Source organism: Ursus maritimus, unplaced genomic scaffold (genome assembly GCF_017311325.1).
Source record: "Ursus maritimus isolate PB19 unplaced genomic scaffold, ASM1731132v1 scaffold_11, whole genome shotgun sequence".
Classification (NCBI taxonomy): Eukaryota; Metazoa; Chordata; class Mammalia; order Carnivora; family Ursidae; genus Ursus; species Ursus maritimus.
Window position 1 is genome coordinate 38,201,533 of NW_024423453.1, and position 25,601 is coordinate 38,227,133.

General features: G+C 35.2%; 1 protein-coding gene across 1 annotated transcript in view; it reads right to left on the bottom strand.

The window, feature by feature from the left end:
* The window catches only part of IQCM (IQ motif containing M), a 329,322-nt gene that overhangs the window by 44,979 nt on the left and 258,742 nt on the right, over positions 1-25,601 (bottom strand). The window contains 1 exon segment of the mRNA XM_040625471.1: positions 22,842-23,003. Coding sequence (XP_040481405.1) covers positions 22,842-23,003 — 162 coding nt within the window.

The following is a 25,601-nucleotide window of genomic DNA, read 5'->3' on the forward strand; positions in this document are numbered from 1 at the left end:
ACTCTATCTTCTTCACAAAGGATGATTTTTTTTTCAAAACCGATACCTCAAATTATTTGAGGAGTAAGGGCTTTGCTTTCACAACAATTGTTTTTCTATGTTATATAATAATGCTGGGGTCTGAATCTTAGCCTCTGATTCATGATACTTTCATTTTAGCCTCAATATAAGAGAACAGTCGTGTTGGAAAATGTGATACAAGTCTGTGAAAGTGCAGAGTCATACACTCATGAAATACATAATCGTTGACGCATCCAGTTTGTCCAGGATGCTCCTTATGATCAAAATTGAATATTTTCATTTTCTTTTCCCCCCTCTCAAGAATCCCCATCAGTATTTTATAGATACTTCCCAATTTATGTAATTAACATTTGTCACTAATATATATAAGTGAAAAAACAACAATACAAAAATATTAACTGAGGACTTCTCCTTCTACCCATCAATAGTCCTATCTAGGAATTTCACTCTCACATTTATAGAATAAAAACCTGAGGTTTCAAATGTAAAATTTAATAAAATAGATAAAAAATAGTAATGGGTTCTCACAGAACAGTAAGTCACATAGGGAAAAAACAGCAAATATCAGAATTATTAAAGCAGGAAAAACCCTCAGTTTGGTAGATTCATGGAGACAATTATATGCATCAGATTTAATAAAAATATATTTTATAATATGGATTCAACTAGATATATGTTTTCTTTTATAATTCTTACTTTTCTACTTATATTTCATGGTATTCGTATCTGGTTGAAAATAAACTCATTTTACACAACTCCGAAAACTGCCAATTATGTTGGAAAAAGAAATGGATACTTCGATTAAAAAGCCACCGTGCCACATTTTCATCATATTTAAAAATGCATGCAGAAAAGGACAGCCTTGAACACTTGGAGTTTTGAGGTTGCCTAGAAAAATTATACTGCAGTCATTGGTTTGTGAAGAAAGCTCAATCACCCTATCTTGCTCATCATTCTTTGTAATTGATGAGACTGCTATATGAAAAGGAGACTACCATAAACTGACTGGAATCTTGGGCATAATTCCTTCAACCTCAGTTTAAGGAGGTTCATTCTGCTCTGCAAAATGAAAAAAAAAAAAAAAGGTCTACTTATCTATATCTGTCTACCTAATACCTATTACCTGCCTAAGTAAAATTGAAGTGAGCACAGTCAGCAGTGTTTTGTAATGCTGTGAATTACGTGACAACTGCAAATATCCACGAAGATAACAGGAGCAAGAGGTCTGTCCTTGCCAGAACACTGAATGGCTGTTACCCCGCTTTATGGCTCCTGATTTTTTTAAAACAGCTTAAGTGCTTTTCTATATTTCCCAACTTAACAGTAATGTTCATCCTACATCTATTGACATTTTGTAACCAGGCCAGGAACAAGAGGGGTCAGGAAAGGGACCGATGCTAGCAGATTCCATTCTGGGATGTGTAAGGCCATAGGTAAAGTAGCAGTAAATCCTGCAAACTCCTCTATCAAGAGGCAGAGAGCTGGGTAGTAAGATTGCTGGCCTGGGTAAGAACCTGCTAGTAACGTTAGTTTAGAAGCCTCGTACTCAGATGATTGACCGGGTCTGACCCATAAACAAGTGGTCACCACTAGCACCAGACAGATATTTCCTCATCCAGGAGTGAAAAAAACAGGAAACATAATCACTCTCTGTCTCTGCCTACCAATAAATACTGCAAAATCAAAATCCCAAATTCTCACAGGAAAACATATTCCTGATAAATTATCTACTGCTGTAATCAAAATAAAATTCTTGGAGATTTTGGTACATGGTATCTATAAAGGAGGAGCTGAGTCTTCATTGGTTTAAATGAAAGATTATTTAGTATCTTTGATGAGCCAGGTGTTTTCATAAGGCAGTGGTTCTCATTCTCTTGTATACATCAGCATCACCAGGGAGGTCTGACTAAAGTAAGTGATGCCTGGGCCCCACCCCAGACTGCATTATCCAGTGCTGCCCAGGTGATTCTAATGGGCAGCCAGAGTCGACCCCTCGGCTAGAAGTGTAGGCTACAGCTGTGAACACAGGGGCAGGGTTCCAGCTGTCATGGAGCCATAGCTCTGGAGGTCAGAGTCGCATCATAAACAGAGAAGTAATATAATATTAGATAGTGACAAAAGCCATGATGGAAACAAAGCAGCTCCCACTTGAGAGAGACTAGAGGGCATGAAGCAGTGACATTTTTGACTGGGTGGTTAGGTGACAACTGCACTGAGACCTAATTATCAAGAAAAACCAGGCTTGCAAAGACATGGGGACAGAGCTTCATAGGAGGAGGAAACAGGTAAAGCCTTAAAATGGTATGATTTAATGGAGCTGGACAAAAACAAGGAGGCCAGTGAGCCTGGGATGAGCGGTGTGATAGAGATGAGAGAGGCAGGCCGGGGACAGATCAGAAAGGCCTCCTTGGCCTTGATAAGCGCCCTGGATTTTTTTTTTTTTATTTACAGAGAAGGCATAGGAGATTTTAGGCAGGGGAATAGCATGATCTGATTTACACAGTTATAGATCATTGTGACTTCATGTGGACAATCGACTGATGGGTGGGCAAGAGGAAGATTTTGAAGAGACTTTTCAGTGGCCCAGACTAGAAAGAATGTAACTTGAACAAGAATGAAGGAAGTGGAGAGAGAGCAAGGAGTGTTCTGAAACACTGCAAAGATCCTGATAAGTGATGAAGATAGGTGATGAGTTTCACTGGACGATTCTCTCCATAACTGTGTATGTCAAAAATCTCGGCAGTAAGAAGTTGTCTGAACATGTAAGATAACTGAGGGAGTGCTGTAAGTTTTTTGGGGGAAAGATTTTGACCTAGGTGTTTCATTATGTATCCTAGTTTTATGACGGGGACAGAAAGACTTTCGCAGGTTAGGTGAGAACTTAAAAGAATTTTCAAATTATTTCAGACAGACTTTAGCAGATGGAAAGAGTAATGGAAATAAACTCAAGACTGGAAAAGTTGTGTATTATAGGTTTTTCCTTATTCAGTTCAGAGCCCAAAATCAAGGGTCTTATTGGATAACATATTGTCAGAACACTCGCGGAGCCTGATCTGACTTTTTCCCTAGCAATGTTCCTGGTTTTGTTGCTTCCTTGCCTTACGAAATATGCTTCTTATGCCGCATCCTTCAATCCACAATTTAGATGGAATCTCTCATCAGGTTGATGATTGCTAAGATCTTCAAGATTTCTCCTTAAAACGTGGAGCTAGACTCCCTGCATAATTCAGTGCTCCTCTCCCTGCACCTGGGTTATCTCCTCGTGCCAACTCAGGACCCACTGCACAGCCCACGTGCCAGTGGGACTCGGCACTGGCTGCCTCCTCATTCTGGGCACTTTGGTTCCGCTGGAGCTGGTCCTACCTGACCGTATTTCTGGGTGTTGCTGATTCTGTTAGCTTCAGTCCACTGGAATTTAATTTAGCAATCTTCTAATGTAACTAAATTAGAAACATAATTCATCATACATCACAGTGGATACTTTTGATGGATGTGTCACAGATTGGTACATAAAACCTGTTAGGCTCGACATTCACAATCTAATACTTAAACTTGTACAGTTGATTCATCCCATCTCTGCTCTACAGGAGAGAGAGACGCACTTTACCGTGTCCTTTCTAGTGACTCACCCTTTAGACCAGACTGTTCTAAGCTCCTGGGGATATGTTCAGATGCCAAATGCTAAGAAAGCATTCCCTATTTCCTTTTTCACTTTGTTTTTTATTGAAGGTATTTTGAAGTTTGCAGAAACAGAAACTTTCAGATTTTGGGAGTATATCAATAATAATTTGGGTTTGTGGGATGACTGAGGGTCATTACCTATAGACACTTGAGCTTAGCATAGGTAATGATGAGTTCTCTTAGCTTCTAGAACTTTGCTAAATGGCTAAACTATTTACACAGTTGGATACTCTGCTGTATTACTAATTTTTTTCCTTGAACATAAGCAGAGGAGCATAGAGAAACAGATTGGCCATTTTCTTTATAGAGAATTGTGATTGATGTTCTTCTGCCTCTTTTAGACTCATGTTGAATGACCCAAATCACTCAATTATTCAATCAAGAAAGCTTACTACACTGTCCCATAGCTAGCAGTATCTTTCCATTGCTTTCTTCATTATCATCTTCCATTCAGACATGCAAATATGCCTGGCTTAACTTTATGCATTATACAATTAATAAAAATACACAAAAATTACCAGAGAATTTCTAAATAATTATTTCTAAGTGCATTTTCTACATTTTCCACAATGAGAAGGCATTATTTTTATAACCCGAAAACCTGATTTTACAAGTCCTGCGTGCCTGTGTAATTTATATATACCCTACTATTGCAATTACAGAAGTCACCCCTAATCTGCAGCCTCATTTTGTGTAGTTTCAGTTACCTGCAGCTCACTGTGGTCTGGAAGCAGGTGATCCTTCTGACGTATCACAGAAGGTCAACAGTAGCTTAACAACTATGTCACAATGCCTACGTCATTCACCTCACCTCATCTCATCAGTTACACATTTTAGCGTCTCACATCATCACAAGGCATAGAGTACAGGAGGTTATTTTGAGAGCAATGGAAACAGACCGCATTCGCATAGCTTTTATTATAGTATATTGTTATTCTGTTTTGTTATTAGTTATTGTTGTCAATCTCTTACTGTGTCTAACTTATAAACTAAGCTTCATCACAAATACACATGTATAGGAAAAAACATAGTATATATGGGGTTAGGTACTATTTGCAGTTTCAGGCATCCACTGGGGGTCTTGGAATGTATCCCCCATGGATAAAGGGAGACTAAGTATATTTTTTAAAAAAGCACAACATGAAAACACAGCAAAAACTTGCTGACAGTTATCTCTTGGTGGATATTTTATAGGTTATCTTAAGGGTTTAATAAGTATTTGTTGAGTAAAAGAATAACTTTTCCTCTTTATCCTTTCTAATTTTAAATAGTTTTTGGTAATAAGCAAATATTGCATTCTTCTTAAAAAATCAATAAAATGTAACTTTGTCATTGGTATTGGCCCATAAGAACTAATTTTGTTCCCCCACCAAAAAAATATTTTTTTGGTTACCAAGACTTAACACTGCCAATAAAAATATTATATCTATTCACAATATACACAATACACAAATAATTGTGTGTTGGCTTTGTTTGCATTTATCTATTTATCTATTTATTTATTTGAGAGAGAGAGAGAGAGAGAGTGCACATGAGCAGGGGTGGAGGGGGCAGAGGGAGAGGGAGAGAAAATCCCAAGCAGACTCTGTCCTGCAGAGCAGAGAGCCCGATGTAGGGCTTGATCCTAGGACCCTGAGATCACGACCTGAGCCATACCACGAGTTGGACGCTGAACGGACATCCCTACCCAGGAGCCCCTTGAATCTTTTATTCTGATCTATTTTTTTAGGTCACGTGTTTAACATCCTACATCACCTTAAGTATTTTGAAACCAAGGGCTGAAAAGTCAGGAACCATGAGCTGGATTCATGTCAAAACTCTACCACTTTCTAGTTGTGCATTTTAGGTACACTGCCTATCTGTGAATCATTGTTCTTATAGGCACATGGTCCATCAGCTTTCTATGAGAATTTAAAAATATTGCTTACATAAATTTAGGTACATCACTTAGCACAGCGCTTTGCATATAGGAAACATTCAGTACATGTGAAATGTAATTATTTTCCTTTTCACTCCCTAATAAGATAGTGTCTATCTAGAGCACAGATGTGGCTTTGCTTTGAAGAAGTCTGATTAACCTGAAACTTAAAGCCAGAAACCAAAATCACAAATACCATGTTATTGGTGTGTGAATGTGGAAGAACACGTCTGAGTGTGTTCTACCATGTGGCAGAACTGTGTTACTACCCACACGCACAGGTTGTACACCACATAAGCACTTTTTTAAAAAAAGATAGAACTAGTTCTCTTAACTTCTGCCCATACCTATGACAAGGTACAGTGATGTTTATGCAAATAATTAGGCACCAGCATCTACTATAAAGTTCAACCCATATCTCTCACACTTTTCCCTCTTCTGCCTTTAAATTTACTCTTAAAATCTCTTACAAGTGCCCATTAGACAGACTGCAGGGTGGATGTTAGTATATGTAATCACAAAAGCACAAATGTTTTATGATGCCTAAACATGATATACTTTGCATATCTTTTAGTTCAGAGGTCCTAAGAGTCCACCTACTCACTGGCTAGAAAGAAATCCACTGTGTTCAGCCTGCTCTATGACTCTGTTATGTCTCTTTGTTGCTGCACGTTCCTAGTACATAGCCCCGTTGTATGCACTTCAGAACAGTCATCGAATGAACGAATAAACGAAGTTTTGAGCCTTTCCTTTAAATAAGGTAAGATGGAATCATTCTTTATTGCACAGACGTCTGTCAAACTTACTCTGAAAAAAAGGAAGTAGGCCAGAACACCAAAAAATGCACAGTGTGTAATCGTGATGTGAATGTTTAAAAGCATATATGTGATAGCCATGGTCACTGAGTTCTTCCCATGCACGAATAAGAGAAGTACAGTTAAAATTGTTGAAAGAGCTCTATTATTTGCAACATGCCACAAAGGTTGTTTTTTAAAATAAAATTATGAGTGGTTTGTATAAGCAGATGTCAATGTATTGATTCAATAACTCCAGTATGCAGGTGACGGCATATCAAATGAAACTTGGAGTCTGCATTTTTTTTTAATTCATCACTTACTACTTTCCCACAATATGCAGTTATAAGCTAAATAAACTATTCATCAGTTGATTTTAAGTCTAAATTGTCTATACTGATGTAGAAATATCTGCTGCAAATTTTGAAGACTTTAAGAAGGAAAGACGACAACAGTTTCAGTACATGATTTACATACTTGTTTGAACTAATGTTAACATTAAAGGCATTTAAAATGTTCCCAGGTAAGCTTATTTAACGGGTTAATTTATTCTAATATTATATAATCAAAACAGGGTTCAGGCAAACTATATTTGAACTGAGATTAACATAATGACATACCTTTAATAGAAAGTCTTATCGGCTCCCTACAATTATCAAATGTTCTAATTTAACTGACAGTCAAACAATACAGAGGACAATTATAAAAATTCCAAAGTATTGTTGGAAAACATTTTTACCTCATTATACTTCAGTCTTAGGGGGGGAAAGTCATTACTCTACCCTAGGGATATTAAATAATTTTTGGCTTAAACAAAGTTTACATTTAATAAGGATCAGTTTCTGTTTCATGTGAGATTTCATGATGAAGTACTATTTCCTACTATTTAATATGTGTAGTTGGAAAAGGAAAGGAACAGAGCTAAAAATAGCCATGCAAAACAAGACTTGACTGGCCACAACTGCATGGTCAGAGCCTTTCAGAAAGGTTGGAACCCAACATGTCCACAGGCAACAAGAGCTTTTGCAGTGCCAGGCTACCTCAGCCCCAGGCCTTTGCCTCACCTCTGTTCTGAAGACAGACCAGTAGTATTGCTTTCAGTTTTTGCTTTAGAAAATATTTAAAGGACAAAACTAGCAGCCAAGTTTTAAGCTTGAGGAAAACAGGGAGAAAAATAAAGACTAGTACAAAGACAGATGTGGTAATGCTTACTTTGTCCAAAAAAATTACTTTTCATAAAAAGCCAGGATGATTTGGGGAGCATGTGTATGTGGTGGTGGAGGGTGGACAGCAATGAGCCTGATGAGACTCTGAACTTGAATCATCATCACAGTTATAATTAAGGTCATGATCTTGAACAAGCCACTTAACCTCTGTGCCCTCTGCTCAACTCCAATGATTCTTTTTCCAATACCTCCTAACTGGCTCCCTGTAAAAATGAAAAGCAAATTGGCAAAATGACATGTAATGCCCCTTCCAGGACTTAAATATTCTAGTTACAAGTGGTTTTACAAAATACTGGAAGAAACTATGCCAAAATAATAATTACTCTCAGTAATATTTTCCTTTGTCACAATTTTGCAAGTTATCTGTAATCACCTTTATATTAAGTCCATACATAAAAATATCAATGTCTAGGACACTACGGGTGATCACATATAATGAGGCAATGCTTACTCCTTAGTAAACACGTGCACGATTTTAAATTATTTTAGAAGGGCTAGTTAAGCATACTATCAATGTGTTACTTGAGGGCACTCTTTTCCTGTGAGTGTGAAATAATTTAAAAGGCATCCTGACAGTTTTCTCAAGACATCCCAAGTCTCTGCATCAGGGCTTACGCTCCTCTCTCTTGCAAAACCCTGACAATGCCCAACCTCTCGAGACTGCTTAGCAGAGCAAGTTAGAACACAATATGCACTTGTTTTACATCTCTCATCACTTTGTATCTTCACTGTAGTTAATTATGTATTGGTATCACTTTCCCAGCCTAAATCATAAACACAAGAAGAAAGCTGTTTTATTTACTTTTGAATTCTCCTCATGTCTATCACAGAGTATTGAACACAAGGCACTCAATAAAGATTAGTGGGGTGACTGAATATGCACTTATTACCTTGGATTTTTGCCTCCATTATGGTTAAATTATATTTTAGTTATTAATAACAATTTTAAATATTAAAGAACTATGCTGCACTATAGAATAGCCATATCATGTTACAGCAAACTTTGAAGGAATCCAGAGAGAGTAAACAGAAGTAATTTTAATATATTGATGGAAAGAAGTATTTAAACATGAAAAACAAGAGCTTAAATGCTATAGTAATACTTTATGTATGATTCATACAACAGATAGCTAATGAATAAATGCCTACTATGTGCTAAGAATTCACATGTGGGAAAATTCTCATGTGGGAATAAGGATAATTAGAATGTGTTCTCAAAAGCTTACAGAACTATCAGAGGAAGAGATGTTTCAAATAGGTATTATATTTTCACACCTGAAATGTAGTTTTAAATGCGAAACCATTTTAAATGGTTTTGTAAAATAAAATTAGAAAATGGTTTCATTCATTTCTCCATTATTTGAAATGCTGTATTTTATTCTTATATGATAAATATTCTTTTCACTATAGTTCAACAAAGCAAAATCAAAATTATAAAATTTATCAATAAAAAACAATGTAAACATAGACAACTTTTTGATTTTTAGCATAAAGAACATAGCTTACATATGTAAGTTCAAAATGATATTTTCCAAGTTCCTAATAATTTTTTTATTATTGTTAACAAGAAATGTAGAGTAAAACGTGTAAAATGTACAGAAAAATTAGAAGATTCAGGCATACTAGAATAGTTAAAGTACACTAGATTAACACAATATAAGATTAAAATTTGCATATTCTTACATTCAATTGATGCATCCATGTGAATATAATATACACAGCATGCTATTATAAAAATGTATTTTTAATTTCCTTATAAGTGAATACTCAGTAACATAATTTTAATGGTTATATAGAACTCCATTTTATTCATGAACCACAATGTATTTAACCGTTCTCCTATTACTGGGACTTTACATTGTTTCAACATGTGAAGTAATTACAAGATTGTGACTACTATCATACATACATCCATATACATGATTTCTTTAAGATAAATTATTATACCCCTGAATTCTGAAAGAATAATTTATTATTTTGTTGATGATTCAAAATGAATCACCATATTTACTGCAGTATATAGTAAGGTGGTAAGTAATTGCTTTAGGTTTAGAAAGTCAGAGCTGAAATCCTGGTGGCACTCCCCAGTAGCTGGATGATTTAAAGCAAGTTTTTTAGCCTTTCTAAGAAATGTTTCCTCCATAAAATGAGCTCAAGAATAACTATTATATAGACTATGAAGATGAAATGAGAAAATCACAGAAAATATATAGTTCTTAGTCTTATATTTAAGCAGTACAAAATGGGGACACCCGGGTGGCTCAGTCGGTTAAGCATCCGACTCTTGGTTTTGGCTCAGGTCATGATCTCAGGGTCGTAAAACTGAGCCCCACAAGAGGCTCTCTGCTCGGTGCAGAGTCTGCTTGAGACTCTGTCCCTGCCTCTCCCTCTGACCCTACCCCCTCTTATGCTCTCTCTTTCTCTCTCCAAAATAAATGAAAAAATCTTTTTAAAAAATGAAGAGTATAAAATGAATAAATATGAATTTTACATTAAATATGTCATTTTACCATCATAACTCTCAGTAGATACCATGAACTGCTAAGCTATTCAACCCTATTGACCCCTCACTCAACGAACTAAAATTACAATGGTTTTCAGTTTTAAAATATATATATATATATATATATTTCTTTCATAAATCACATATAACAAGATCTGAGTGTCTGTATATAAATGTGTATACACATACACATAATTATTTATACATTTATTTTTAGCACAGAGGATCTTAGCAAGTATGAATCCTCTCTTAGGGAATACTTTGGAACTTTGAGGATGTGGTATTGGTTATCATAATGATTGGGAGGAGATAAAATGGCTTGTATTGGGTAGGAGCCTGGGATACATTATTTCCTTCAACAAATGACACAGTATGTACAACAAAGAAATGTCCAATATCCTGTACAAATTTCAAATACTCTGCTATAACCTTATATAAGAAAATCACATTTATTTTTTACTGGTTTTATTGAGAAATAATTGACATATATCACCATATAAGTTTAAGGCATACAGCATGATGGATTGATTTATATATATTGTGAAATGATTACCATAATAGGTTTAGCTAACATCCATTTTCCGATATAAATACAGTAAAAAGAAAAGAAAGAAGAAAAGGAGAAACAAGGAAAAAAATTTCCTCCTCTTGATGAGAACTCTGAGGATTTACTCTCTTAACAAATTTCCTACATATCACACAGCTGTGTTAGCTATTGTCATCATGTTGTACATTACATCCCCAGGAGTTATTTATCTTCTAATTGGAAGTTTAAGCCTTTTGACCACCTTCGTCCAATTCCCCCTACCACTACCCCATGCTTCTGGTGACCACAAGTCTGATCTCTTTTTCTTTGACTTTTTGTTTTGTTTTAGATTCCACATAAAAGTGAGATCATAACAGTAATTCTTTTTCTCTGTCTGACTTATTTCTTTTAGCATTATGCCATCAAGGTCCATTAAGGTCCATCCATGTTGTCACAAACAGTAGAATTTCCTTGTTTTTTACAGATGAATATATATATACATATCTCCTAACTTCTTTACCCATTCATCCACCCATAGACACTTGGGTTGTTTCCATGTGGGGTAATTCTATTTTAAATTTTTGAGGAACCTCCATACTATTTTCCATAGTGGCTGCACCAGTTTGCATTCCCACCAACAGTGCACAAGGGTTTTCTTTCGTTTTCTCCACAACCTCACCAACACTTGCTTTTTGTCTTTTTGATAATAGCCAACCTGTCAAGTATAATTTCATACCGCATGTGGTTTTTGATTTGCATTTCTGACAATTAGCAAGCATCTTTTGATGTTGAGCATCTTTTCATGTGCCTGTTGGCTAGTTGTGTGTCTTTTTTGGAAAAACGTCTTTTAAGTGCTCTGTCCAGTTTTTAATCAGGTTGTTTTGTTTTTCATATTAAGTTGTATAAATTCTTTATATATTTTGGATAGTAACTCTTATGAGACATATGATTTGCAAATATCTTCTCCCATTAAGCAGGTTGCCTTTTCATTTTGTTGATGGCTTCCTTTGCTGTAAAAAGCTTTTTAGTTTGATATAATCCCATCTATTTATTTTAGCTTTTGTTGTCCTTGCCTAAGGAGACTGGTCCAAAAAAACATCGCTAAAACCAATGTCAGTGAGCTTATTTCCTAAGTTTTCTTTGCTTTTTCTTTTTTTAAAAGTTTTTATTTAAATTCCAGTTATTTAACTTAGTATAATATTAGTTTATTAGTTTCAGGTGTATGATGTAGTGATTCAACACTTCCATACAACACCTGGTGCTCATCACAAGCATACTTCTTAATCCCCATAACCTCTTTAACACATCCTCCCATGTACCTCCCCTCTGGCTATGTTTTCTTTTAGGAGTTTTATGGCTTCAGGTTTCACATTCAAGTCTTCAGTTCATTTTGAATTAATTTTTGTATGTGGTGTAAGATAGTGATCGATTTCATTCTTTTACATGTAGCTACCTAGTTTTCCCAACACCATTTATTGAAGAGACTGTCTTTCTCCATTGTATATTCTTGCCTCTATCATCATAGGTTCATTGACCATGGGTTTATTTCTGAGCCCTCTATTCTATTCCATTGATGTATGTGTCTGTTTTCATGCCAGAACCATACTGTTTTGATTAAAATAGATTTGTAGTGTGTTGAAATTCAGGGGTGTTTTACCTCCAGCTTTGTTCTTCTTTCTCAATACTGCTTTGTCTATTTGGGGTCTTTTGTGGTTCCATACAAATTTTGGGACTCTTTGTTCTAGTTCTGTAGAAAATGCACTGGTATTTTGAAGAGGACTGCATTGAATCTGAAGATTGCTTTGGGTAGTATGAACATTTTATCACTATTAATTCTTCTAATCCATAAGCATTGAATATCTCTCCATTTATTTATGTTTCTTTGATTTCTTTCATCAACATCTTGGAGTTTTCTGAGTACAGGTCTTTCACCTACTTGGTTAAATTTATTCTTTTGGATGCAATTATAAATGGGATTGTATTCTTAATTTCTTTCTCTGGTAGTTTATTATTAGTGTATACAAATGCAACTGATTTCTGTATGTTAATTTTGTATCCTGCAACTTTAGTGAATTCATTTATTAATCAAATACTTTTTTGGTGGTGTCTACATTTTTCTATATATCGTATCATGTCATCCACAAATAGTGAGTTTTACTTCTTCTCCAATTCGGATGCTTTTAATTTCTTTTTTTCTTTCTTTTCTTTTTTTTTTTTTGCCTACTTGTTCTGGCAAGGACTTTTAATATTATGTTGAATTAAAGTGGCAAGTGTAGGCATTCTTGTAAAGTTTCTGATCTTAGGGGAAAAAGCTTAAAGCCTTTACTATGATGTTAGCTGAGAGTCTGTCCTATATGACCATCTTATGTTAAGGTATATTCCTTCTGCACATGCTATGAGAGTTTTATCTTACATGTGTTTTGACTTTTATAAAATGCTTATTTTGCATCTATTGAGACAATATAATTTTCACCTTTTGTTTGTTTTTTTAAAGATTTTATTCATTTATTTGTCAGAGAGAGAGAGAGACTGCACAAGCAGGGGAAGCGGCAGGCAGAGGAGGAATCAGGCTCCCCACTGAGCAAGGATACTGATGTGGGACTCGATCTCTGGACCCTGGGATCATGACCTGAGCTGAAAGGCAGATGCTTAACTGACCAAGCTACCCATTGTTTTGTAAATGGGTCCATTATTCCATTTAGGCTATTGTTGAATTTGGTTTGCTAATATTTCATTGAGGATTTTTGCATCTATGTTCTTGAGGCATATTGGTCTGTAATTTTTTTTTCTTTATTCTTCTCTCTTTCACCCCCTCTCCCCCCTTTTTGTGGTGTCTTTGTCTGGTTTTGTTATCAGGGTAATGCTAGCCTCATAAAATGAGTTTGGAAGTACTTCTCTTCAATAATTTGAGGGTAAATTTTCTTTAAATGTTTGGTAGAATTCATCTATGAAGCCATATGGTCCTGGTCTTTTGTTTTTATGAGCTTTTACATTACTGATTGAATTTTATTATTCGTAATCAGTCTATTCAGATTTTCTATTATTTTGTTATTCAGTCTTGCAAAGGTGTGTCCTCCTAGGAATTTATCCATTTCTTCTAGGTTTCCTGTTTTTGTTTTGTTTTGTTTTTAATTTTTAAACTGAAGTTTTAATTGAATTGTACACCACTATTATCATATTGCAGAATCTAAATATGACTATATGTTTACCATTACCAATGAGATTTACCCTACCATTTTATATTTCTATGATGTTAATTATCATTCTTTCACTTCTACACAAAGAATTCCCTTTAGCATTTCTTATAAGTCAGGTTTGGTGGTAATGAACTCCCTCAGCTTTTGCTTATTTGTGAAAGTCTTTACCCCTCCTTTGTTTCTGAAGTATTGCTTCATCAAGTAAAGAATTCTTGATTGACAGTTATTTTTCTTTCAGTATTTTGAATCATCCCATTCTCTCTCAGCCTAAAATGTTTCTGTTAAGAAATCTGCAAATAATCTTACTAGGGGGAGGGGATGAAACTTCTTGTATGTAAATTCTCTCTTTCCTCTGTTGCTCTTACCATTTTTAATTTTGTCTTTGACTTATGACAATTTAATTATGTGTCTTAGTGTGATCCTATTGAGGATCAACCTATATGGCATCTAATAAAGGGTCTAACAAAGCGGAGATCCATTACTCTGAGAGAAATTCTCACAAAAAAGAAAATGCTTTGTCTGGTGTCTGAAGTAAGAGTAAACAGGCATTGAGTGAGTCTCTCTCCTGTGAGCTTTAATATATTTCTTTTGTTATATCAATTTTGACTGGCTAGAGACACATTTATGCAAACTTTCAAATTCTTTATTGCATTCTGAAGTTGAATTTATTACCTAAAATACTCTTCAACATGTAAGAAGTTACTCTAATCTCTAATTTTACATATTACTTATATATTTAAAATATGTATTTATTACCTAAAATAGCCATTAACATATGAGGAGAAATTATAGTGTGTGTATATAATGTAGTCATAAACTACATTAACACAATCTGAGCAGTGTAAGGGCATATACTTTCAAAAGGTTATTTTGTTATACCTGGCATTGTATACTATGTCACCAATTTATCAGACTTTATAAAACCACTGTCTTAAAGAGTCTTGTGTTAGGTTGTGCAGGAATACTCTTTAAAAAGGGGGGGGTTACTTTTTTTTTTTATTTAAATTCAATTAGCCAACATATAGTACCTCATTAGTTTCAGATGTACAGTTCAATAATTCATCAGTTGTGTATAACACCTAGTGCTCATCATATCTCGTGCCTTCCTTAATGCCCATCACCCAGTTACCCCATCCCCCACCCCCTCCCCTCTAGCAACTCTCAGTTTGTTTACTATAGTTAAGAGTCTCTCATGGTTTTTTTCTCCCTCTCTGATGACTTCCCATTCAGTAATGGGGGGGGGGATTTCCTAAAACAAAGTTAGTTCTCACAACTGAAGAGCATGGGTCTTTCCCATGCTCCTCCCTTTGCCTACAACACTATCTTCTATTCTTTACTTAGTAACTGTAACCCGTGCTGTAAGAACAACTCATATGTCATCATCTTTATAAAATCATCTCTCCTACTGCCAGATGTAGTCATTCCCTTTTCTTGGGCTCACAATTATACTTAATTGCTTCTGTTATATCAATTAGCATGAAATCTTGATTTTTTTCTTTATGTGCTTACTTACTGAGAATAACATTTCCTCATACTCTTAAGAAAAGTCTAACAGTTCTACAGCTATGGTAATAAGTTAAAACTACAGGTTATTTTTAAGCCTCTTTAACCAATCAATTATAATTCTTTAGCCATAGTGATAAATAATGCCCAGAACAAGTTTTAAACCTGTTTTATCAAACAGTGATAGCTCAATTCAGGAAACATACTTCTGAAAACCAACCAATAGGTGAGAGATCCTACTTCTGAAAGTTAACTAATGAACAAAAGTCTCTCTAGTAACACATGTTTGAAGGCCAGTCAATCAGCAACTTGGTCTTTCCTGAGGAATCATGCCCTAAATCTTATGTCATTTCACTTCCACTGCTAAAAGCCAGTGATCATTAACTTGCATGTTGTGTAACAAATTATCCCCAAATTAGAAGCCTAAAACAGCATTTGTCTCACATCGTTTCTGAGAGTTGGGAATTGGAATGGATTTTCTAGGTGGGTTAGGCTACAATCTCTCAGGGGCTGCAGTCATCTGAAGGACTGATGCAGCAGAGGCTCCGCTTCCACGTTCCGTTACACAGACCTCAGCTCCTCACTGGTTATAGGCAGATGCCTTTAACTCATTAGCACAAAGACCTCTCAACAGGTCTGCTGAAGACCTCTATCACACGGCCACTAGTTTTCCCCAGAGAAGCTTATCTAAGAGAGAGCAAGGCCGGCAGGAGCCATAAAATCTTCCACAAAATCTTTTATGACCTCACCTCAGAGATAAAATACCATAACTTTGCTTGTATTCTGTTGATAACAAAGACCAACCCTGATACAGAATGTGTATTTCCACAAAAGCACGGATCATTGGGTCCATCGTGGGGGCTAGCTACCTCTCTTCCCCCAAACCCTATATTATACAAATAGTCTGCTTTGCCAAGAAAGACTGTTTAACCAGCATAACTCTCCTTTACTTAGATGGACAACAAACTGAGCTTGGAGTCTTTATTTCAGATACTGAGTTTCTAAGGGTTGCTGTCATCCTTTGTCATTTAGAGATGTTCTCCCAAGGCTTTTTTTTTTTTTTTAAGATCTTTATTTAGTAGCTATTTGTTTGACCCATAGACAAACAAAAGTGCTCATTGGGAATGACTGAGCCAGAACTCTGCTCTGGATCTACTAGAATATGGACACTTGTAGGGGAGGGATTAGGCTTAAGTTATTCTTCAAGCTTTATTGCCGAGAAAATAGTTGATACTCAGTTAATGCTTATTGAATAAATGGATGCAGAATTCAAATAATGAAACATAATCCTACACTTTTCATTTTAAAAAGTGAAGAAATATTGAGTAGTAGATTATTTAAATATGCAACTCACATTCTCTTTAGCTTATAGATCTGATGCCACATCTTAATGTCTTTCTCAAATGCTTCCAACCTGCTTAGTGAAATTGGATGAGTGGGAGACATATCTCTGATTTGATCAATGAAGTCCAAGAAAAAATGGTATTCACATAGAATACATTTATTCTATTAAATGAGCAAGACTCAATTAATTTACCTAAAGAATTTGTAATAACTTGCCCACAGTTGAAAAACCTTCACCAGATACAATATAGCACTCATTTTTATCTTTCTGTGAGTCATTTCTGAGTACGTAAATGTTGAAAGTTTTAACCAACTGAACCATCATTTAAAAATAAAATACCATTGTTCTACCAGCAATTACCCTCATGAAAACATAGTCACATAATTTTCCCCTAATAAAGAAAATCAAAGGGACACTAAAGAACATGCAAGTGGAGATGCTGGCAGTTTATAGTTGTTAAAAATGGAGATCAATGGGTATAAACCCAAACAACTTTATAAGTCCAGTTGAATATAAAATATAGTTTTAGTGATATTATTCTCCTCAAGCAAGCAAGTAATCCATAGCTAAGCAAGACATTGAACTAACCATAGTACATTTAAACTTATCCAAACTATAATACACCATTTCCCATACTTGCACATACATAAGTCATTTAAAGTATATGAAGCTGCCTTCAAATCAGGATTTATTTGAGTCTTTCATTTTTCAATAATTAATCTTACAGAACACCCCAAAGAACAGGTTCAAAACTTAATAAATGTCTTTATCCTAAATAAGTTAAGGATAATCAGGACAAGTCAGGATACCAAATTTAAGAAGGCAAAATAAATTACACACCTATCAATAATTAAAGGAAATACGGCCAAAAAAGGAGAGACTAATGATGGCTAGAAATCCACATCCTGAGATGTGTATTTTAAAGATTTATTTATTTATTTATTTGAGAGAGAGAGAGAGGGAAAGAGAGAATGAGGCAGGTGGAGACAGAGGGAGAGAATCTTCAAGCAGACTCCCCGCTGAGAGCAAAGCCCTACACAGGGCTTGATCCCAGGACCCATTAGATCAAGACCTGAGCCAAAACCAAGAGTTGGATGCTTCACCAACTAAGCCACCCGGTTGCCCCTGAGATGTGTATTTTAAAAGTTTAAAACAAGTGCAAAGATAAAAGCAGAACATGTAGGAGCTGGATTACATTCACAATATATTAGATATATTGGATTATCGTATCTTCTTCTGAGTTCCATCACTTAAAAGAAATGAGAAAATTTGAAAAATGTTTAAAGAGAAGTCCCAGAAGACATTAAGGGTTAGAAAGAGGGTTTCTGAGGAATAATATTTTAAAAGGCCTATTACTGAAAAAGAAAGATTCTTATTAATCTATGCATAGCCTTAATTTTGTGGATAGTGAAAAAGTTACAACTGCAATGAACCATGTGTAAGAAAAGAGTCTTATGTTGCAGAGTAGAAAGTTCTGAGAGAGATCATCATCAAAAATCAGACCTGACTGTCAAGGACAATCACTTAATTGGCAGAGTCTTTAAAGATGGGATTCTCATTTGGTTAATGTACATCAGGTCTTGCCTGAAGGCACTGGAATAAGCTGAATGGCATAAAAGATATCTTGTACTTTCATAATGGGTAACAAAACAGTGATTAGGACAGGAAGTAAGTTCTAGTATTAATTACATAAGTTAAATAACCATATGTTATAAGGGTAAGTAAAATTTACTATATGAAGGGCTGGAAATGATATATGGAAAAGAAGTAGTAGAACTAGAGGTCTTTGCTCATTATTCAGGATCTGAACTAATTAGAAACCTTACATTAATATAATAATATGATTTCAGTTAAGAATGCATCATTGGTTTGAGAAAGTAATTTAATCATTCATTTGTATTCTCTAAATGATTTTCTTGAAAGATAATGGCTAACCTACTCCTTTCAAGGTATTCCCATGAGAATTCCAGGAGTTCCTTAATATAATCTACAGCTTCCAGGTTGAGAATCCACCAAAGTCACAAAAACTTAATGAAGGTGAGAAACAAGTTCAGCATGTCTGTGACAGGCCATAAGACCAGGTAAGTTTGACAAAACATATGTTCCTGGAGAAAAATTTAAAGCCATTTTTTTTTACTTCATTGATCTAAAATTATAAAATTATGATTCAGAAGAAATGCTTTGTATATATTAAGCAATTTGAAGTCATGACATATGCTGCATTCCAGTGACATTCAAACCACTGTGATAGGAATTATAGGATGTAAAAAAACATGGATATAATGAATATTTTTAGAATATGTATGGTCCCAACATGAGACAATTTGTTGGCAACCCATGGCATCTATAGAGCATTCAGTAATTCTATTAACTACTACTCAGTTCTTGCTGATATACTTCTCTAAATCTACAGAGTGAAATCAATAAACATGAGTGCTCACATTGTGGAGTATTATTAATGTTGGGACACATAATAAATTCCCAGAGCCATCTTCCCTAAAATGTTTCTAGTGGAGCAGATACTGAGTTTCAGAAAGCACTCCTGTAATAGACTAATCTTACTCAAGGAAAATGCTGCAAACTATTTTGTCTATCAGTTTAATAACAACTGTAATTCAAAAAGATGCAAGACCTCGGTCACTTACTAAAAAGGGAAAAGATAAGCATGGAACCCCAGAAGATGGAGTCTTTAACTTACAACATACTGCCTCTTGCATATTTCCTTTATGTTTGTTTTATTTGTACCAATTGTTCACAAATGGGCCATAAACAATGAACACAAATCTCTTAGAATGATATGGGTCACACTGTGGTAATGTTCAGGTGGAAAACAGCAAAGAGAAGATAAATCGCAACCAGGGTCTTGATTCATCTTATAGAGCCTAAAACCCTCAATTATCTTTTTCATAATTTTCCTTCTCTTTCTCTCCTCTTCTTCCTCTATACGTTCTATCAGAAAAGAGCACTTAAGTATGCCCTTATACGCGCTAGCCCAAAGAGACTGCACTAAATCTGTGGCTCTCCGTAGGTAAGTTCTAAAATGCTGGTTTTAAAACTTAAAGAGAAATCATGTCTCAAAAATATTACTAAAATACAAATTTCACTATCTTGGTTCTTTAAATTTATGTTTTCAACTTTATTTTTATAGTTTTATTGAAGTATAAATGAAAACGGCACTTGTTTAAAGTGTACAATTTGATGAATTTTGACATATGCATACGTCCATGGAACCATCACCACAATGAAGGTAATAAACATTTCCATCATGCCCCAAATTTTGTAACCCATCACATTTCACTCCACTCCCCACCCCCATCCCAGGTAAACACAGATTTGCTTCTGTCGTAAGGTTCAGTTGGCATTTTCTAGACTTTTATATAAATGGAATCATACTCTTGCCCTCCTTTTTTGTCTGGTTTCTTTCACTCAGCATATTCTTTTGAGATTCAGCCACGTTGTTACCTGCATCAATACTGTCAATAGTTTGTTCTTTTATATTGCTGAGTAAGAAGTATTCTGCATGGATATATCACAATGTATTTATCTTTTCACCTGTAGATAGGCATTTGAGCTGTTTCTAGTTTGAGTCTTTGATTAAAAAAAAGTGGGATCTATGAATATTTATGTACAAGTCTTTATATGGACATATACTTTCTTTTGTCTTGGGTAAATATCTAGGAGTGGTATGGTGGGGTCATAAAATAGATATATGTTTAACTTTTTAAGAAAATATCAAACTATTTTGTAAAGTGTTTTTACCATTTTACATTTGCACTGGCAGAATATTAGTGTTAAAGATGGTACCCATCCCTGACAACACGTGGTGTGTTCAGTTTTTAATTTTAACCATTATAGTAAGTGCATAGTGGTATTCCACTGTGTTTTAAATTCCCCTAATGAGTAATAATAATGCACATCGTTTTTGGACTTGTTTGCCATTCATATAAATTCTTTTCTCTTTTTATTTTGTGTTTATTTCTAAAATTTTATTTACAGTAAAATTCACTCTTTAGAGTCATATAACCACTATCATGATCAAGAGACAGAATAATTCCATCACCCTACACACTCCCTCATGCTGCCTCTTTGTAATCAAACCCTCCTACCAGCTGTAAGCCCCACAAATCACTGGACTGATCTCTGTCCTTATAGTTTTTCTTTTTGCAAAGTGTCATTTAAGTAGAATCTATATATAGCCTATGAATTTGGCTTCTTTCACTTAACGTGATGCGTCTGAAATTCATGTTGTTGTGTGTATCCATAGTTCATTCCATTTTATAGCTGAAAATATTTCCTTGTGTAGATGTAACAAATTTTGTTTATCTATTCACCAGTTGAAGAACATTTATGTTGTTTCCAGCTTTTTGGTAATTAGGACTAAAGAAACTATATACAACTTACAAATAAGTTTTTGGTAAACAGACACTTTCATTTCTCTTGGGTAATTACCCAGGAGTAAGATGGCTGGGTTTATGGTTAGAGTAACTTTGTAAGAAAGTACAAAAGTATTTAGAAATTGATTGTATCATTTTGTATTTCCACCAGCAATGAATGTTTCGTTTGCTCTACATCCTTGCCACAGTTGGCGTTGTCATATTCTCAAATTTTATTTTAGTCTTTCTAACAGGTGAGTATTCCCACTGTGGCTTTAATGTGTATTTCCCTAATCACTAATGATGTTGGTCATCTTGTCATGTGCTTATTTGCCATCTATATATCTTCCTTGTCTATTTGGTTTTGCCAAAATACAAAGTTAATTCATAAAAGGAAAGTCTTTTCAACAAATATCCACCAGCACATTTGGATACCAACATGTTAAATTAGAAAAAAACCCCAAAAACCAAAACTTCAACCTATACCTTGAGCCAAGTACAAAAAAGAATAATTCAGGATAGATTATACACTGAAATATAAAACCCAAAAGTATAAAATTTCTAGAAGAAAACCTTGTGACTAGCAGTCTGACTGATATATCTTGGCTCAGAGTAAAAACATAAAGAATACAGGGGTAAACCAGACTTCATCAAAATTAAAAACTTCTCTTCAAAAGACATTATTAAAAGATAGAAAAGACAAGACACAGACTAGGAGAAGATATTTTCAAAGAATATATGTTAAAAGATTTATATTCAGAGTATCTAAAGGATTTCCAACTCTGACAAATAAAAAATGTATATTAAAAATGGTCAAAAGATTTGAACAGACACTTCACCAGTGATTACATACAATGACAAATACATAAAAACACGCTGAATATCATTATCTACTAGAAAAATGTGAATGAAAACCACAACGGAATACCAATACATATCTATTAGAAAGGCTGAAATTAGAAAAGCTGATTACGCCAAGTACTGAGGTAGCTATAGAGCGAATGCAGCTCTCGGATCTCTGCTGATGGGGAATATGAAATGATAGAACTACTCTGGAAAACAGTTTAATTAAAAGAAATGCAAGCATTTGTTTAGACACAGTCCTATGCAGGAATGTTCACAGTAACTTTCCTTATAGTATCACATTTTTGAAAGTAACACAAATGTCCATCATCAGGTGAAAGAAAAAATACAGTGTGTTTCCAGTATTTTCGAGGAGGCACCAAAGTGTAAAATAGCCACTTTTTATTTTTTTTATTTATTATTTTTTATTTTTATTTTTTATTTTTTATAATTTTTATTTTGTTATATTAGTCATATTTTTTTATTTTTATGTTCAATTAGCCAGCATATAGTACGTTATTAGTTTTTAATGTAGTGTTCAACGATTCATTAGTTGCGTATAACACCCAGGGCTCATCATCACACATGCCCCCCTTAATCCCATCACCTGGTTATCCCAAACCCCCACCCGCCCCCCTCCTGTAACCCTCAGTTTGGTTCCCGGAGTCCAGAGTCTCTCATGGTTTGTCTCCGTCTCTGATTTCTTCCCACTCAGTTTTCCCTCCCTTCCCCTATGGTCCTCCACACTTACATAGTCACTTTTTAAATTTCAGGCATAATACTTAAGAACTGAAATGAATATTCTACAGGTCCTATGTATTATCCTACATCATCTAAGTGACAAATAAGAGTTCTAAAAAGGGTAATTTCTTCTATATTATAAAAAGAAATAATAAGATTCAGCATCTTACCTATATATCTATATCCTTCTTCCCCATTTACTATGGGTCTCAGCCAAGTTGACTTAAGTTGTATATTATTACGCACGTGGGCACCTTGAGGAGGATAAAGTGTAAATAACATTTCAATTGCATTGAACTTCTTGATGAGTTCAGAATATTTCTGATGGTCCTCTGTTAAAAAAAAAAGAATATTAAACAATTTTAAAATTTTAGACATTTTTGTCTAATGTGTTTCTTGTAAGTGATGCAAATTAAAAACTATTTAATAATATGAATGCTAATGGTTATGTTGACAATGTGGGTTTTCTTTAGCCAAAGGTACTTCACCAAAACTCTTACTGTTCAGATATTCCTAGCAAAAATTAAGGAGTAAGGGATCTACAAATATCATCTTAAATACTATAAATTTAAAGCAGTATTTTTAATAGGTATAGTAAAAAGTAAGGTAACAAATGAACAGCATTCATATTATACATAATGTAACCATATATATTTCTAATTGCCATTAAACAATGAAATCAGATTAATCTGACAAAGATGTTGACTAAACACAAAGTTCCGCAAAGTGGAATGACTGAATTTTGAGGAATGACTGAATTAATATTTCTAGGCTATGGTCTATAGGAAAATATAATGATATATATACAAATACTCATATACCACTTACTATATGCAAGGAATTGTTCTAAGTGCACTTAAACATTAATATAGTTAATTTTCATAAAATATCTATAAGGCATATCCCATTATTATTTCCATTTTACATAAAGAATTTGAGGCCCAGAGAAATTAAATAACTTGCCTAAATCTTGCAGCCTATAAATGATGCCATTAGGCTTTGGATTATCTAAAGAAGCTCTGATTTGCAAACAAATGGTTGTCAACGAAACATAACCTGCATTAACCAGTAGATGAGGAAACTAGAATTAAAAAATAATTTGAACTGTAGAGTGAAAAATCTTTGGTTTTGGACCCTGGGCCTCCACTTCGCAACTTCAGTTTTTGGTTGATAAGCCAGTGCCTAAAATTCAATAAGACCATCTCCTGAGCAATGAATTCAAAGTGACTCTACCTAGAAACATTTCAAATAAAAGAGAAATACTGATGTAAATCTTCATTTATAACCTTGTCACATTTTCTTTCTTCCCTTCCAGTTCCCTTTCTTTCTTCTTCTATTCCTTGATTTTGTTAAACAGCATATTCTGTGGCACAGTGAGTATAAAGCAGTATGACATAATGCTTAAATGTCTAAGAAAGTAGAATTGTTGGTGGGCTGTGTGCCAGGTATCAAACGATTACCTCACTCCTAATCCCTCCGCCCCTGTCCTGCTTGTGAGACTAGAACACTTCTTTGCCATAAGGCACAATTTTAAGCATCTTCCATAGAGAGCCAAGAAGGGAACTAGATGATGAAGGGGCTCCTCCTGGTTCTTGGTACTTCTCTCTGTTGGCTCTTACAGTGCACAGTAGCCAGCAGAGTAGGACACTTTCTAGGGGGTGTCTCCTGGAGCCACCCCCCACCACACGCACACACACTGGGAGCTGCCTACCAACTTCACGGCGCAGCACCTTCCACAGTGTGACACCTCCCTATGGACAGCTCCCCAAGAACCCCAGAAAGTGGCTTTCCTGTGAGTTCCCCTAGCCTGCTACCTCGGTGACCTTCTCTGCCATTCACTGGGCCAGAGCTATATCCTCTCCAGGATGTGGCTTCACAGAGGTGGGGGCGGGGTAGGGGTAGGTCTTCTTTACAATTTGTTCTTCCCTTAGGTGCCCTGCCTCAGACCTAGGAGTACCGGCCACTCCCTGTATGTGCTCTTCTCAATTCTTTAGAGTTATTTTTACCCCTTAGTAGCAGATCATAATTAATAATTCTTTACATTAAATTCTTCCTGCTCAAATTACTGTGTAGTTTCTATTTCCTAATTGGACCCCAGCTGATATAGACAGACCTGGGCCCTAATGTTCAAATCACCACTAACAGACTGTGAAATATTAGGCAAATCAGTTTACCTTCAGGTGATAATAGTGGCCTCATAAAATTGTTGCTAGGATAATCCTAATATTTAAGTGATATAAGATATAGAAAGCATTTATATGGCACCATGCCTATATGTACTGGATGAATGTGTTATCAATTTTCATCTAGTATTATTTCAGTAATAATAGAAATGATGAGAGAGTCAGAAAATGATAAATAACATGTCATTGCATCTTTCAATTATACACATATTAGGGACTCTTCTGTCTCCTTTTAAAACGGAAAGTTCAAAATTGTTCCCACATAACTAATAAACAATATAAACAAAAACTCAGACAGCCTCACATTTGCTCACATATGTGAACAGATTACACATAGATTTTTTTTAAAAGATTACATACAGATTTAGAATTACATAGGTGATATGTATGTCCACACCTGCCAACATCATCTGTCAAGAGCAGAGAGGAAGCTGGAACTATTATAAAGCAGTGCTGAAGAGTGAATCTGCTCTACTTTTTCACTCAGTCATACTTCTTCAGGAAGTTGAGAGGGGAGCTCCTCAGGCGGTGGGGCGGGCGGGGGGGGGGGCACTTCCAGAGTTGTAAGGGAGGCGAGGGATGCAGCGTTGTATCACGAGAAATCACACAGCTAAATAAAATACAATGCTGAAGCTTTCCATGATGGACAAGATAAGGAAACAAATAGATCAGAGTTTCTCTCTTTGAAACCATAAAGAAAATTAAAGTAGGAAAAACTAACAATAATCGCAGCTATTTAGTGTGAAA